Raw genomic sequence first — 17,572 nt, 5'->3', positions numbered from 1 at the left:
GTTATAATAATATACCCTGTCTTAGTGATTAATAATATTAATGGATTTCATTTTGTCTGAATCATGTGTAATCTTTAATCGTACTCTGTAATTCCATGGCTGCATCTCTAAACTCCCCCTGCAATGATGTGCCTTGATTTACCAATAACTTCAATAAACCAATTTCTGATATCTGAAATAATATTTATTTAACAAACATCAATGTATTTCTTTCCTTTAGCTCTTTTCCCCCTTCCGAGGCCTCTCACCTCTCTGCCTATCCATCCTACTCTCAACATGTTTCTCAGGCGCCTCTTTCTCCCTGCTCCTCCAGTCACAGCTGCTCTCTGATGGATGAGAGTCATTCCAGTTGCTGTGCTTTTGCCTAGAAAAAAGCAGCAACTGGTTTCCTCTCTGTCTAGCTCTTCTACTCCTACCAACTCCACCCCTCTCTGTCTCTCCATTCCATTGATCCCTGCCATTTCCCCCCTGGTCTCGCCATGTCCGGCCCACTCTGTCCTTCTCCTCCTTACACTCTCTGTCTTTCTCCTTGTGGACTCTTTTCTCCTTTCTCCAGAAGCCTGCAACATCACCCAACTCACCCGGACTTCTGTGTTTCTGTGCCTGGCACTCAGGGAAGTTGACTTGTCTTCCACCCTCAAGCATTTCACCCTTTGAATTGATCTCTTCTTGAAGTCTTTCCGTTCTCTTGTACGGAAGGTTACGTTTTTGCTTTCCTTTGCCCTTCATTGGAGTCTGGGAGTCTGTCATAGGCCTAGCATTGGCTTGGCTCTCCAGAACCATGATGGACATTTCATCACAGGCGGTACCGATTTTTGTAACCTCTACCTCCACTTCCTTTCTTTTACCAATCTCTCTCATTTTCACATATCCATCACTGTTTCGTATCTCCTCACTGTCTCTAGCCTTCTGATGCTCTAACTTTCTTCCTGTAGTACCTTCCTCTCCATCTATGACCTCTGAAAGAATTACAAAAAAATTCAGTTCACTTATAATTCACAAATAGGACAAACATTTATATGAACATCAACATCAGCTATGGTGGCCGGTGACTTTAATGCAGGGAAACTTAAATCAGTTTTACCGAATTTCTATCAGCATGTTAAATGTGCAACCAGAGGGAAAATAATTGTAGACCACCTTTACTCCACACACAGAGACACGTACAAAGCTCTCCATCTCTCCTCCTGAATCCTGCTTACAAGCAAAAATTAAAGCAGGAAGCACCAGTGACTCGGTCTATAAAACAATGGTCAGATGAAGCAGATGCTAAACTACAGGATCATTTTGCTAGCACAGACTGGAATATGTTCCGGGATTCTTCCGATGGCATTGAGGAGTACACCACATCAGTTACTGGCTTTATCAATAAGTGCATCGAGGACGTCGTCCCCACAGTGGCCGTACGTACATACCCCAACCAGAAGCCATGGGTTACAGACAACATTCGCACCGAGTTAAAGGGCAGAGCTGCTGCTTTCAAGGAGCGGGACTCTAACCCAGAAGCTTATAAGAAATCCCGCTATGCCCTCCGACGAACCATCAAACAGGCTAAGCATCAATACAGGACTAAGATCTAATCGTACTACACCGGCTCTGACGCTTGTTGGATGTGGCAGGGCTTGTAAACTATTACAGACTACAAAGGGAAGGACAACCGAGAACTGCCCAGTGACACGAGCCTACCAGACGAGCTAAATAACTTCTACGCTCGCTTTGGGGGCAAGTAACACTGACTGTGTGATCACGCTCTCCGCAGCCAATGTGAGTAAGACTTTAAACAGGTCAACATTCACAAGGCCGCAGGGCCAGACAGATTACCAGGACGTGTACTCCAAGCATGCGCTGACCTGCTGGCAAGTGTCTTCACTGATATTTTCTACCTGTCCCTGACTGAGTCTGTAATACCAACATGTTTCAAGCAGACCACCATAGTCCCTGTGCCCAAGTACACTAAGGTAACCTGCCTAAATGACTACCGACCCGTAGCACTCACATCTGTAGCCATGAAATGCTTTGAAAGGTTGGTCATGGCTCACATCAACACCATTATCCCAGAAACCGTAGACCCACTCCAATTTGCATACCGCACCAACAGATCCACAGATGATGCAATCTCTATTGCACTCCACACTGCCCTTTCCCACCTGGACAAAAGGAACACCTATGTGAGAATGTTATTCATTGACTACACCTCAGCGTTCAACACCATAGTGCCCTCAAAGCTCATCACTAAGCTATGGACCCTGGGACTAGACACCTGCAACTGGATCCTAGACTTCCTAATGGGCCGCTCCCAGGTGGTAAGGGTAGGTAACACATCTGCCACGCTGATCCTCAATACGGGGGCCCCTCAGGGGTGCGTGCTCAGTCCCCTCCTGTACTCCCTGTTCACTCATGACTGCACGGCCAGGCACAACTCCAACACCATCATTACGTTTTCTGATGACACAACAGTGGTAGGCCTGATCACCAAAAACGATGAGACAGCCTATAGGGAGGAGGTCAGAGACCTGACCGTGTGGCGCAAGGACAACAACCTCTCCCTCAACATGATCAAGACAAAGGAGATGATTGTGGACTACAGGAAAAGGAGGACTGAGCACGGCCCCATTCTCAGCGACAGGGCTGTAGATAAGCAGGTTGAGAGCTTCAAGTCCCTTGCCGTCCACATCACCAACAAACTAACATGGTCCAAGCACATCAAGACAGTCATGAAGAGGGCACGACAAAACCTATTTCCCCTCAGGAGACTGAAAAGATTTGGCATGGGTCCTCAGATCCTCAAAAGGTTTTACAGCTGCACCATCAAGAGCATCCTGACGGGTTGCATCACTGCCTGGTATGGCAACTGCTCGGCCTCCGACCGCAAGGCACTACAGAGGGTAGTGCGTACGGCCCAGTACATCACCGGGGCCAAGCTTCCTGCCATCCAGGATCTCTATACCAGGCGGCGTCAGAGGAAGGCCCTAAAAATTGTCAAGGACTCCAGCGACCCTAGTCATAGACTGTTCTCTCTGCAACCGCAAGGCAAGCGGTACCGGAGTGCCAAGTCTAGGTCCAAGAGGCTTCTAAACAGCTTTTACCCCCAAGCCATAAGACTCCTGAACAGCTAATCAAATGGCTACCCAGACTATTTGCCCCCCCCCCCCCCCCACTCCCCCTACGCTACTGCATAGACATTTTAATAATCCTACCTGTATGTACATAATTACCCCAATTACCTTGACACCGGTGCCCCCGCACATTGACACGTTGAACTGGTACCCCATGTATATAGCCCTGCTATTGTTATTTACTGCTGCTCCTTAAATATTTGTTTTTCTTATCTTTTTGTTTGTTGGTATTTTCTTAAAACTGCACTGTTGGTTAAGGGCTTGTAAGTAAGCATTTCACTGTAAGGTCTACACCTGTTGTGACAAATACAATTTGATTTGATTTATGACACATTATACTTATCATTAACTTGAATGTTATGCTATTACCCTGGACTTTTAAGCTCTCTTGAAATGTCTTAGCATTCTCCTCTCCAGCCTCTTCTTCTCTTTCCCATGATGCTTTGCTCAACACTCCCTCATCAGTAAGTACATTTGATCTGTTTGTCTTTTCTTTCATCTGTTTTCTATCATCTTTTTCTCCCTCATTTGTCTCTACACAACAGTTCTTAGAAATCTTTTCCTCAGAGATCTTGCTCACCGTCTCATCCTCTTTATGTCGATCTATTTTCTCTATGTCCATTCTTGCTAATTCGTGTGAGATCAAATCTGTTTCCTTACTACATCTTTGTCTCTCTCGTTCCTCTCTTCGCCTGTCCTTACTTCTCTGTCCTGTCTGTACTTTGGTTCTCTTCTCTTTATTCCTGTCATCTGTCTCCACAATTTCCTCCAGACCTAATTTGCCCCAGTCACTACCTTCCCCTCCTTCACTCTCTTTGCCCTTTGACCCCTTGCCCTTTGAGGATTTCTTACTTTGCCCTGTAATGTCCATCACTGTCTCTCCGTCACCCCCATCCTCAGGCCCTCCACCTCCCTCAGTCAGTGTCAACCCCTCAGCAGCCGCTTTCCGGCGTTGCAGGCACTTGATCTTGTAGGCAATGCGGCTCCTTTGCAGGATCATCTCCCTAACCTCTATCGTTCTGGCGTCGGTGCGGCTGAAGCTGGTTCTGGTTATGAGTGGTTCTCTGAGTAGTGGCCGGGACGGAGGCCTGGGACGGAGTCCTATAATGGAACTTTCCATTCCGGGCCGGGAGGGCATCCACGTGGTCACATCACAGTTCCTCTCCCGCTCTCTCCTCCTTTCCCTCTTTCTCTCTGCCCTTCGCTCTTTGGCACTGTTAAAGTTCCTCATGTCTTTCTTCTTCATCTCACCATTAATTCTCTCGTTTTCCTTCATTAATTTATTGATCCCCAATGACCTCCAAAAAGCCTTGTCCTTCTTAACTTCATTGAGAGCCGCTGAGAGAGAGGACAGCTGATTTCCCACTCTCTCTTCATTTAGCTGTTTGAATCCATCGTACATAACTAAGTCTCTCGTGTACGGCTTGGGAAGGATTTCTTCAGTGATTGCCTCTACTGCTCTGGCTATCCTCCACTGTCCATTATGCTCTAAAGAGCAAGAGGGAAAAATTAAATCCAATCAATACATACCTGTAATCTAACATTACACCAAGAATCACAATAATTAAAATGTTGGATTCAAATGAATCTATTTAATCTATCTTGTAGTAACATGGAAACATAGGCTACCCCTTTCCCATGGTCAAAATATGTATAGAAATAATCAACTACATAATTATCACAATACTCACCAATCAGAGAGTTCCTGTCACACTGTGAGGAGCACTTCTCCCATTCCTTTTCTCCATACTTCTTCTCTCCCTCCATCCTTTTGGTCACACTCTCCCCTCTAGTCAAAATGTAGTGTGGCACAGAAACACATGCAGACTTTAGGTCCCAGCTGTATTTGAATTTGTATTCCATCATGTTGTGGTCTTGAGCATAGCGACGGCAGTCATTAGTCTCATAAGAGGGTGACCAAGTATGTCCACTGAGTTGGACTTGACCTTTGGGCCTCATGACTGACTCGCACAGATGATGGCTATGACGGGTGTGAGCCAAAGGGTCAACCATGTCATCCTCACTGTCTGACTCCAAAAACTGGTCATCATGACAGGTGATAACACTGCCTAAGTGCATTCTAAATATAAATATTTCTATCTCACGTGATCCTATATGGTCTGTAGTGAACAGAGGTCTGTCATCAGGGGCTGAGATAATGTTATCTTCCAGGATCTCATTGATGAGAGGTTGAACGGATTCTGACACCAACGTGGGGTTAATTAGATTTTCAGTGGTCTGAGACTTCACTACAGGCTGGTCAATAGGAGGGTTATCTTTGTCTTGGTACAATGTATTGGAAACCAACAGAGCCTTATTGAAAGAGTCAACAGTGACTATTGATCCAAGAGCAGTGGCAACAAGGGACAAAGACTGGTCAGACGAACTCACAGAATCTCTGCTAAAGTCTACTGTAGGTCGGTCATCATGGTCTTTAATGTTGAGGGAGATTTCCTTGTCAGAGTTCAAAGAGTCATCAAAGGGTACAGCATAGTGCTTCTCTGTGGTCACAAAGTCTGCACAGGACCTCGTTAGCAGCTTGTCAGTCCTTTGTAAGTCATCCTCTGCCCTCTGCTGCCCCCTGGAGTCCACAGCTGAGTCCACCACTGGTAGGTCATCAGTGATCAGAGACACTTTACTGGAGTCAGACACAGTCAGGTCAGGGTCATTGCCAGGATTTACCAAGGTCTCCATCAGTACCAGGGCAGTGTGCCACCCAGGGTCCAGCCCTTCTACCAATGCCAGGTCATAGTCTGGAGTCAGAGAACCCACCACAGCATGGTCAGCATCATCTCCATTACCTTCAGTGCCCAGAAGCACTTCACTGGACAGTGCCTCGGGTTGGTTAGCATAGACCCCTGTGGCCTTAGTAACCACTGAGTGGATTTCAGTGTTCAGAGACGCCTTGATGGCATCAACTTGGTCAGCATGAGGTTCAGCAATCAGGGAGTCCTCACAGGATCCTGATGTCAAGCTGTCATCACGGTCTTTGGGCAGCTGAATGGACTCCAAGGTTGATTGGGCTTTAGGTGTCTTAGACATATCAATGCATTTCAGCTCTTATTATTAGAATGGAAAACTCCCCATGGCGTCCATCTGTCAGAACTGTGTGCACAGCTTCCCTAATGGCTTTCTCTGCCAATTGTAAAAAAAAAAAATGTATAGTTCAGTATTGACAGTGTTTTCTATACATTAACATCACCTGAATAGTTGTCAAATAATTAAATGTTTTTAAAATAACATGCTGCATTGTCAGCAACTAACGTCAGCTAAGTTACGTAGCTAGATAAATTAGCAACGCAGTTGTAGTGGAAAATGTATTTCATTAAAAAAATAGCAAGCAACACATAACTCAAGATAATTTACCTCCTTTGTAATTTTGTCAATATCAATCACAGCGTCCCTAAAACAAACGACGAAACGCTAGAGTTAAACGATATCAAGCAAACATCGGGAGCTAGCAAGCTACTATTTTTGCTGTTTCTTTTAGCAAGCAACAAGTTGATGAATGTTTGTGTTCAAGTATTCGACGCGTTAGTAGACTTTCGCTAGCTAGCTAGTTACGTCAGATGCCAAATGTCCAAATCAAAACATTTTGACAACAGCGCGTTTACGTTTTCAGCACTAAGCGCTGTCCACTGGCTCATATGTACTAGGCCATACCAGGCTCCATGTGCAGCAATGTTGCAATTGCGACTTTGATGTTATTTTCCTGTATGCGTGTGTGTGTGCATACATATTGTAGCCTATTTGCTTCACATACATGGCTTTAATGTGTTTTTGGGTGGTGACTATATACAGGGAAATATTACACATTGTCAGCTTAACAAGACCTTTTAAGTGTTAGCATCTTGACATGTATTTCATGGGTACAGACTCAAACCACATATGAAAACTGCATTATTGATTGTATGGCTGGTGAGCCCTGAGTTTGTTTCCATGCATAGCTTACTCCCCACCATTGGTCCAAAGGAAAGGAATATGCAACTCCTGAATATTGAAAATCAGAAACCCATATTGAGAAACTCAGGCATGTAACCTCTACACCTTTTCTTTGTTTTAAAACGTTCATATTTTTTATTTTATTAGGCTATCTGAGCTTTCATACAGTGTTGCTTGCTATAATCAATATTATTATTCTAGAGTAGAACACCATCTGGTGACCTGAATGTATCCTTGGATGGAGTCTTGTTAAACATTCTTTTGTTGTTGGAAAATATATCATATCTGCACTGCCATTTCACATTCAGTACTTGATTCTGTACTGACATTCATCTTTTAACACAACGTTCTGTGTTAAATCCCTTCATAAGGCTTTCATAAATAAAAAATAAAAACAGTAGTACATTTCACTTTATTTCATGTCTTTGTTGCCATAGAAACAAACCGCTGACTCACCTTTAAACAACATATTTGTTTAATTAATGCTTTTATGAATTGGCTTCACATGTTTGTTTTCTGCATCACCTCCATAAAAAGGGGGCATCCAGTCTACTGGGTGCAGCTTGGCAGAAGTCCATGCCTGGCTAAATCCGCAACTGACCGTAGAATGGTTTCAATCACTAGAGATGTGATCTCCTCCCCTGAGTCCTGCTGCCTTTCGGAGAGGCTCTGAACTCCTTCTGTTGATTGTCTTGGCTTCCTGACTTGTGAGGACCCTGAGTCAGTGGATCTGGGACTGGCTGAGCTCACCTTTGAGACAGGTGTGGGAACAGTGGATGTTGGCAAGGCATTTTGGGGGGGTGCTGGTTGACTGGGCCCAGAAGAGAGATTGCTCAGTGGTCTCTGAAAGAGAGGAACTCCTCCGACTGTGAACTGACTGAAATCATTACTTGTGGCGTTTGCTGCACATTCTGCTACGTCACGTATGATCTTTACCATTTCCATGGTGAGCCCCAGTTCTTCTAAGAATGAACTGTGTGTGGGGTCCGTCCTGCAACTCTCCATAACACTATCCAACATGGTGATAATTACAGTCCCTGTCAGTCTGATAATTATCAGTTCACAGTCTTCCTCAGTGCAGTCCTGCCATCTTTTTTCCATTTTCTGATTGTCCCCATTTGGAGCTACAGGCAAGAGATTTACTGGGATCACCGCATCAGATAACACCCCCGCCCCATACAAATATTTGTTCAGGACGCTTGAGACCCCTCCGCACACTTTTTGGAGAAGGCCCTCTACCGTCTTCCCCAAGATGTTATGTAGGCCTACACCGGAAACATCTTCCTGAGAGAAAGCAGTGGTTGACTGGGCAATGTATTCCTACAAGTAAATGCAAGATGTATGTTTAAGATGATGCAGGTGTATTAATACAAAGTCAAGGCAAATGTTTATACAGTGAAACCACATACATAGAGCAAAGGTATAGTTCACAATTGATGGCTCACCACAATCTTTCCTGCGTAACGGCGTATCGAGTCAGGTGTCGCCTCATTGTTCCTGCAGATATTTGACCATATATGTATTAGTCAGCTATGTGTTAGCTGACTAAACTCCCCTCCAGGGTGAAGGAAGTTCCTGATGAACAGGCTTTGTGGAGAACAGTCTTTGTGGAATTCAGCTCTGACAACATCGATTCGCCCAAGGTCAATTCTTCAAAAAATGTAAATAATGAAATGCTTACCTTGTACCTATGTTTGTCCTCTGTAGTTGCGTGCCTTTATTTGATGAAATCCATACCTTTTCAATAAATGTTAATCAAATGCAACCACTGACTGTTTGCTCATTGCTGTTGCTCTAAGATGGCAACTCAGTGAAAATGAGCATGTGCCAATTGAATCTTAAGGAAACAGCAGGTGGTTGTATTCGATTAAGGTTTAATGAAAAAGTATGGATTTCAGCAAACAAAGAAAGGCACGCAACTACTGAGGAAAAACATAGGTACAAGGTAAGCATTTCATAATATATATATATATATTTTTACAAGTATTGACTTTGGGCGAATCAATGTAGTCGTAGCTGAATTCCACAAAGACTGACTTGTCTCTGCTTCACTCTGTAGGTGGAATACATTAGAAACTTCCTTCACCATGGCTGGGGTTTCATATGACATGAATGATACTTTTAGATAATTCATTAGATTATTTTCTGTGGGGAAAACATGTATATAGGCCTAAATATAGAATTACATTTATAATTAAATAGGATCTATGTGGGCCTCAATTTTCTAATGTAATTTCACCTGGCGTTCTCGATGGTTACAGGGGTTGACCTCTTCTTCTAGTTCCATGTTAAAATAAACAAATACACACAAACTCAAGTTAACACCGTTTGAAACACGACTTCTACAGTAATTTATCCGGTAAGAAATTATTGTTTTGTAGCCTTTAAAAATATAGTCTATCAATCGACATACCTTTCTCCCTCTCTTCGGCATTGTAGCAGTTGCTTAGATTCAAAACAAATGGAACCCAGTTAACCACGGCAAATGTCGTGTCATAACATGATGTAGTTTAATTATATTCCTGGGTTGCACGTTTCGTCATACAATATTGTTTTGAACATTCGTTTTATTCGACTGATGCCTAGCTGAGCATTCTATTTAATGTGGTCTTGGTGTTGATGAAGATATTGTATGAAGTGCATTTCCGTGGCTTGGAAACACAATTACATTTAAAAATGAGGAAAATTAGTAGGACAAGCTTTTGTCATCATTGTAATGTCGCCAGATTGACTTTATATGCAGTATAACTTCAGCTAGCTAACTACGATTGAGGGGAGAGCATCGACATTTTAGTTAACTTAACGTTAGCATTGCTAGCTTTTTCTGCCGAACTTCGCTAGCTCATGATGCCAACACTGCCATTTCTCAAGTAAACTTGACATCATAATGATGCCAATTTTGTTTTCTACAAATGTTGTCTACTTTAGCAATGTCATTAGCCCCAGTTCAGAAAGACTGATCATCAGTTGGACATCAATATGATGCGGCGACGCGACCGAGGTGCAACCCATGAATAGCTAGCAACATTATGTTTTGACAGAATCATAAAAGAAAAAGGGATTTTGTAGAACCTTGTTTTGTTAAGTCAGTTGTAAAGTTTACATGCGAGATGTTGATCGTCGCCAGACACGACTCGATCTCCACCAGTAGGTGTCAGTAGCTCGTTAAGACTCCTGGGGTGTGTTCAGTTAGGTTTAACGTTTACGCTGCGTGACGGTTTGTAGTGAACGACACGATAACCCCCCGCCGATGATAAATGGTATACTTTATTAAGAAAAGTTCCGTTGTAATAAAATACTTCATAATGAACCATAGTATTTTCTCAGATTAAAAGACAGATGACCTAAGCATTCAAAATAAAACATGTAAATACATGTTCATCCTTGATATGGTTTATGGCATTATCAGAAAAAGCCTTAGTATATCAGAAAGCATATTTGTGTAGTGTTAGAATATAATTTTGTCAACTCAATTTCAAATGATAATTACTTAACCAAACCTTACCATTGTGCCCAATGATAATTTAAATCATTGGTTGCTTATTTCAAAATTTCTCACGACTGTTGCTTTAACCTCAAAGGGGTGTCTTTCCACTTCTAATTATTTCACACCAATCTTGCTTGGTGCAGTACTTCATAACGAAACAGAAAAGCCATCTGATCAGGGAGGGAGCACCATATTGTTTTTCAGTTGACTAGTTTATGGGCAGTGGGCTGATCTATCTAGAAAAAAGAAACGCACACCTTTAAAGGCGAGGTGCTGGCTAGCGGAGTAGAACACTAGAAAATAAAAGGAAATCCGCACACTCTAAGAGCTCAGATGCAAAAATGTAATAACCAACGTTTCGACAGCGAAGCTGTCTTCATCAGGGTAGCTTCGCTGTCGAAACGTTGGCTTTCCTTTATTTTCCAGTGGGCTGATCTAACAGGTCAACTGTTGGAAAAATGTGTGTGTACAACATTTGTGTTGGAATGTTAACAGGGAAATACAAGAGATGAGCCAAGAAAAATTCCACACCAAGTATTAAAATAAAATGTTTAATGTGAATTAAAGGCATAATTGTATTTTTTAATAGAGGCATGATGTAAGGCTGAGTTTTAGTAAAATGCATATATTTTGTGTCCTCATACTATTCAGTAATCCAGTCCATAAACATAATTTGGAAAATAAATTAATATACATGACAATATTTTCGAAGGTTCTCGCCATGATTACACACCTTTCCCTATGTGAGTGCGCAGGTGCCTTTTGAGACGCGTTGAGGTGGAGAAGCACTTTTTACACAACATACAGGAGTATGGGCGCTCTCCTGTGTGTGTCCGCAGATGCATGGTCAGGTCTGACGAACACCTAAACCTCCGTTCACAGACCGAGCACGGGTATGGCCGCTCCCCTGTGTGTATTCGCCTGTGGAGGAGCAGCTCCCCAGAGGTAAGGAAGGTCTTGCCACACTGAGCGCACTGATGCGGTCTCTCCCCTGTGTGCATCAGGTTGTGTCTTATGAGGGAAGTAGACTTGGCAAACTCCTTCCCACAGTGTGCGCAAGAGAACGGTCGCTCCCCTGTGTGGGTATTCATGTGTTCACTCTGTGCACGCTTGGTTTTGAAGCTCTTGGGACACTGAGAGCAAGAGAACGGTCTGAAGTCGCTGTGGCTGCGTTGGTGTCTTACCAGCTCCCCATGTGTTAAGAAGGTCTTCTGACAGACGGTGCAGAGGTATGGCCTCTCCCCTGTATGAATCCTCTCGTGTCTCGTCAGGCCCGCGAGCTGAGTAAAGCTTTTCTCGCAGAAGGAGCACTGGAAAGGCCTCTGCCCGTTGTGAATCAGTTGGTGTCTGTTCAGTATCTGTAACTGGGTGAAACTCTTGCCGCACTCTGGGCACGGGTACGGCCGCTCCTTGGTGTGGATTTGCCGGTGCTTGTTCAGCAGCCACACGTGAGTGAAGCCCTTGCCGCACTCTGCGCAGGGGAAGGGTCTCTCTCCGGTGTGCTTCATCTGATGTCTCCTCAGGTCAGACGGGCGGCCGTAGATCTTCTCGCACTGGGAACACTTGTAATGGCGATTCACCACGTGGGTTTGCCTATGCTTCAGCCGCTCTAGTACGGTGTCAAAGCTAGCCCCACATTTCTGACACTTGTACTGACCACTCCCTTTGTCATTCGGCTCCTCCTGCTGCTCTGTGGACTGTAGTGGGGGATCAGCACTCTGGCCGCAAGGTGTTCTGGTGAAGTGCAGGGACAGTAGGCCCAGTTGGGTGAACCCCTTGCCACATTGAGGGCAGATATATGGCCGTTCCCCGGTGTGAATCCGCTGATGCCTCGTCAGATCCCAGGAATTTTTGAAACCCTTGTCGCACTCCTTGCAGGTGTACGGACGCTCCCCTGTGTGAATGCGCTGGTGCCTGGTCACATCTGACGAGCGAGTGAAAGTCTTTCCACACTCGTGGCACGTGTGAGCACCGGGTTCAGAGCTTGCGTGGATAGGGAAAGGCTTGGGGAATTCAGGACGGGGGAACTTTTTCCTGGGAAGAGCTGGGTTCTCTTCAGTTTTCTGGAGCTTGCTGTACTCCTCTGGGTGATTTCGCTCAATGTGCTGGAGGAGGTAGGATTCCTGCATGTGAAAGAATGGGCACTGGGAACAGGCAAAGACCTGGGAAGACATCTCAACGGTGTGACCTGAAGGAATACAATGGGAAAAGGAGACTAATAGTTTAACAGAGGCAGCACAAGCATTAGGTGGTTGTTTTTAACAAGGCATACCAGTCTCCACATTTTATTATATGTAGTAGCAGAGAAAGACATTCAATATTTCCTCCTTACTCTGAGTGCCCAAGTTCTCAAGACATGTGTGGTGTTGCAGCAGGGATTTCAGGTCCTCAGGTTGAGAGAGGGCCTGCAAACAATCCTCCAGGACAGAGGGAGCAGAACTGAGCCATGACACAGTCTATAGGAGCAGAGATGCAAACGAGTGACAATATGCTGGAAAGTTGACATGGTTTTTTTCACACCGGGAAACGTTACAAAATGCTAGACCCATTCAAGAAAACCAGAGAAGAAGATGGCTAGCACCTCAGCTAACAGCGTGTCCCCACAGTGGCTATAAGGCAGAGGTTATGTGCAGAAAGTGACAGTACAGCTTGGATATCTTCTCCTAATAAGATACAGAAGATATTACCCTCCTATAACTTAACCAATCTAAATGTTGCCATCATGGTCAGCACTGCAGGATTTTCACAATACAATAACAGAAGGTGACTTGAACCCAGCTGAAGGTGACCTAGTGAGGTGTTACTTTGTGGTACCTGTCCAAGGTCTGGTACTGGCAGTATCTTCTCCAGTTTAGAAAGGAATTCCCACACAAGTAGTTGCATATCTGTGTCATAGCTGGCGCCGTACTCCGCCGGAAACACCTCCTGGAATCAAGATAGATGGTGATATAATTGGTGTACGGTGAAGTTCTGCATTTACCCCACTGATGGTCAAGGTTAGATTGGGGGCGGGGAAGCTGATCCTAGATCTGTACCTATGGGAAACCTCCCTCCGGGGCAATAATTCCAAGGACTGTAAATATTGTCTTTGGTTACTAAACAGAACCAGGAAGCTAGAGAGAGAGACATTAACATATGATGGAGGCAGACTGACCTGGAAGAAGTGTTCTCTTTCCGCTGGGTCTTTCAGCAAAGTCTGGATGAGCTCCAGGAAGATGGCCTCTTCTGCATCCACCTCAGCATCTCCACTCTGTGAAATAGAACTTATCAGTGATAAGGGAACAGTAAACCACTGCAGTCCTTGATGGCCTTGACATATAGGAACAAGCACTGGAAATTAGCGCAAGCTAATTGGTGCAAAGGATCTGACGGTTGCTTATTCATTATGTCAATGTTTTAATTCTCTTATCCTAGGCAAATAAGTGATTTAAATAAGCACATTTCAAATGATAGGAATGGCAAAGGCGGTTCCATAAAGACCAGGGGCCATATATATCAAGCATCTCAAAGTAAGCTGATTTAGGAACAGTTTAGCCTTTTATATCACAATGAAAAGGATTACAAGGACAGAGGGGACCTGATCCTAGATCAGCACTCCTCCTCCGAGAAGTTTGATACATATGGCCCCTGGCCAAATTGAACAGTTGTTCTCCACAGAGTATCATTACTTACCCCTGTGTGTCCAGGGGGACGAATTCTGTCCAGGTGGGGTTGGATGATCTGGATATCAGCTGTATGATCAGCGGAACACAACTCTAGTATCACCTGAAAGGAATAACAGTATTCAAGAAAGTAGACAACAGCACCCAACAAATGATGACCACCAACAGAACCTGAGCAATCAGGACAATAGACAGAACCCAACTGATCAGGACCATGGACAACCCCCATGCAATCAGGAAAATGGACAGAACCTAACCAATCAGCAGCTACATAAACCGCAAGATAAAGACCGTTTTAATCAGAGATGACTTTAAACACACTGTCCAAACCACTGCTGTTAGGGGTTCCAGTTTACAAAAACAACATCTTTAACTGTATTCGCTACTAACCCTTGTTCGCAGCCGCAGAAGAAGCTTGGCCCTCTGTTTCTCATTCAACAGGTCTGGAACTGTCGCTGTCACAAGGCCGACGAACTCCTCTAGTTTCTCATAATCCATGACATCTCTTCGTTGAGCTACTTGCCACATGGCCGCAGAGAGCAGCCTCAGAGGTGGTATCAACAGGCGCAAAGAGGATAACGGGAGGAAGATATCTACGGGCAAAAATTGGTCATTGAGTTTGGTGAGAGATGAGACAATCTTTGGACAATAATTATTGGTAGTGCGGGTTAGGAGGCATAACTTGAGTTCACGCTAGCAAATAAAGATGCAGCTAAAATGTGAATCAGTGGCCCAACTATTTTATCTATTCGATCCATCTTCTAGTAGCTAGTCTACCCCAATGGCTGGTCCACCCTAGACAGTCTATATCTTTGCTACAACTAACAGTAGCCGCAAGTTGCTATCTATCCAACGTTAGCTAGGTACTTCTTTTAAACGAACCTGCATTCTCCACTGGTTTTGTCGTGACACAGATTTCCATCATTATGGATAATTGAGTTGTGACTTATATAAGTTTAATTAACTAGTTTGGTTTATATTAAACCCAGAAAGACATTTGGGAGTATAATAGTTTAGCTTATCCACTATCTGGCAGGCTAGCATTCTTCCTCTTCTTTTTTATCTTCCTTCCTCTCTGGTCCATCAATGTGAAAAGGCGCTTATACTGCCACCTACCGACCTACGACATTGGCACGACTCTGGTGTAAACTTCCAGCTGTCTTTATTTACTACAAAAACACAGATACAAAAACCAACTGTATATTTGTATAAAACATACTGTCAAAAGTATTAGTAAATATGATTCCCCTATGCCCATCTCAGAATGTGACCAAAAAAAAACATGTTTACTTAGAGATTTACATAAGTTTTCTCATAGTGTACATCACTTTTATTCCAGACAACATGGAATTACAGATCTCTGGTTTATGCCGATGTAGTTTCAGTAGGATCTTTGTTCAAGAGACCGGGAATACATCTCTTTCCCCTTATTGCTTTAATATTGTTTCAATCATCATGTTTAAGTGGCTTAATCAAGTCGCCTTCTCATTTGTCTCATATCCAAATCAGACATACACATTTTAGAAAGAGCACACTTTAATCTACTAGCTACATCATGTTAACCTGCAGTTCTTGTGACGTTGCAGTCATTTAGTTGTCACTTTTATCCAGAGTGAGGTGTTGTCTTGAAGTTGAGTTTCACATTTTAAATAGACTGCCACAAATCATTGTCTTGTTTTCAACAGGCATATTCAAATGTTATGGTCTCAGAATGTAGCTATTTTCTGGACATACTGACCAATACTGGTAAATATTCCATATAATACCAAAATGTGGGCAGTTAAAAACAAAACATGGGCCTAACGAAGGAAGACATCCAATATAATTTGAATACCAATCTGCGTCAATCTGGTCGAGGCGTGTAAACCTTATACTTCAGTGGTGTAAACACTCCTTTTTAAAGATAGATCATTTCAGGCGATCATGGTTAAAGGGGGCAGGACTTCAAGTGTAGAATTCCAAGTCACTCCTGCAAGGGATACAATTCAACAAATTATTAATCATCTTGAATACACATGTTCAGGTACGCAACCAGATAAAGTGGTATTTGTATATATATTTTTTAATATGATAAATTAGCTAACTTTAAAATACACAGGGTGTGCCCTAACACAACAAACTTTACTGGCACGATCACTTCCTTAGCCACCAAAGCTAGCAAGTCTCATTTGTAGTTAGCTATCTGGGGTTTTGCAGTAGTACTCAAACTTACCATTTTAGCTAGGGAACTATGAAATACATAACGAGGAAAAATGTGATGTCAAACATCACAAACAGCCAAAAGTCAAACCAGTATGAGTGTTTTGGTAAAGATACCAAAGCTCCTTTCGTGTCCAAACTCTCTTCCGAGCGCATTTTCAGGAAGTGTGTGGACTGAAGAGCACCGCCCCAGTGCTATCGTAGCCCTGTTTATTTCTTACTCTTTGCCTCCGCCTAGTGGCTTCTGCTTCGAGGTTTAACGGCGGTTGGCATCCAATTTGTTGCATTACCGCCACCTACTAGACTGGAGTACAACTCCCTTATACTTTGCTTGAAAAATAAAAATGTACTAAATAAATACCCTACCATCTAACATTACACTCACACATGAAAAAAATTATATTAAATTAACACCACCCTACGCCACTTATTAAATGTATTTATTCCTACTTCATGCCATCATCCAGAAAGGATGGGACATCACCATTTAACACATCCTGTAACTCTTCTGATGTCAAGTCTCGCACACCCAAATACCACTCTGCAGCTGCCACCACAACCTACATTTTCTGCGACTTCCGTTCCATCCCTGCAGTACAGTTGATAACCATTGCTATACATGCTAAAAATCCAATCTTACTGAAACTTATATCACTTTGTGGCCCATTCCTCTGTACTGGTATATCTCTACTACTCTCACCACTCCTCTGCCTCTACTTTCTTCACTGCCTCAGCATGACAACTTCTGTACTACTCTAACCCTAGAAACCTCAACCTGCCTCTCTCGCACGGGACATTTCTGATCCCCAGCTCCATGGGTACCCCTACAATTAACACATTCCACTACTTTCCCCAATACTACACATTCCTTTGTCTCATGCCCTTCTGCACACTTCTCACACCTTGGACCCCCCCTCCTACACAGTGCTGCCACATGTCCATAAACCTGACACCTGTAACATCGTAATGTATTCAGCACATACTCATACAGGATAACTTATATATCCTAACTTCACTTTGTCGGGGCAAAGACTCAACTTCAAAACTCAAAAGAACAGACAATGACTCTTCTGTTTCCCCACTCTCCCCACCCTGTCTGAGTCTCCCCACCCTGTCTGAGTCTCCCCACCCAGTCTGAGTCTCCCCACCCTGTCTGCATCGCATCA

General features: G+C 43.6%; 2 protein-coding genes and 1 long non-coding RNA gene across 3 annotated transcripts; all 3 read right to left on the bottom strand.

Annotated features, from left to right (window-relative positions):
* Positions 1 to 216: 216 nt before the first annotated feature.
* Positions 217 to 6,927, bottom strand: LOC106576586 (uncharacterized). Its single transcript, XM_014153822.3, has 4 exons — positions 6,483 to 6,927; positions 4,808 to 6,251; positions 3,486 to 4,604; positions 217 to 959 (listed from the first exon to the last, which is right to left on the bottom strand). Exons 2-4 carry the CDS (start codon positions 6,156 to 6,158, stop codon positions 217 to 219), a joined length of 3,213 nt encoding a protein of 1,070 aa, XP_014009297.2. The 5' UTR covers positions 6,159 to 6,251; positions 6,483 to 6,927.
* A 536-nt stretch (positions 6,928 to 7,463) lies between these two features.
* LOC106576593 (uncharacterized) lies at positions 7,464 to 10,045 on the bottom strand. Its single transcript, XR_014381049.1, has 4 exons — positions 9,472 to 10,045; positions 9,298 to 9,335; positions 8,504 to 8,555; positions 7,464 to 8,378 (listed from the first exon to the last, which is right to left on the bottom strand). It is a non-coding gene; the product is annotated as an uncharacterized LOC106576593 (long non-coding RNA).
* Positions 10,046 to 11,082: 1,037 nt separating this feature from the next.
* LOC106576582 (uncharacterized) lies at positions 11,083 to 16,624 on the bottom strand. Its single transcript, XM_014153811.3, has 8 exons — positions 16,420 to 16,624; positions 15,090 to 16,176; positions 14,598 to 14,800; positions 14,218 to 14,310; positions 13,700 to 13,795; positions 13,360 to 13,470; positions 12,878 to 13,001; positions 11,083 to 12,733 (listed from the first exon to the last, which is right to left on the bottom strand). The coding sequence occupies exons 2-8, from the start codon at positions 15,130 to 15,132 to the stop codon at positions 11,271 to 11,273; spliced, it is 2,133 nt and encodes a 710-aa protein (XP_014009286.2). The 5' UTR covers positions 15,133 to 16,176; positions 16,420 to 16,624; the 3' UTR covers positions 11,083 to 11,270.
* Between the last annotated feature and the right edge of the window lie 948 nt (positions 16,625 to 17,572).

This window comes from Salmo salar, chromosome 17, assembly GCF_965601325.2.
Source record: "Salmo salar chromosome 17, fSalSal1, whole genome shotgun sequence".
Classification (NCBI taxonomy): domain Eukaryota; kingdom Metazoa; phylum Chordata; class Actinopteri; order Salmoniformes; family Salmonidae; genus Salmo; species Salmo salar.
Note: the sequence above shows the minus strand (reverse complement) of the source record. Positions and strands in the feature narration are given on the sequence as shown.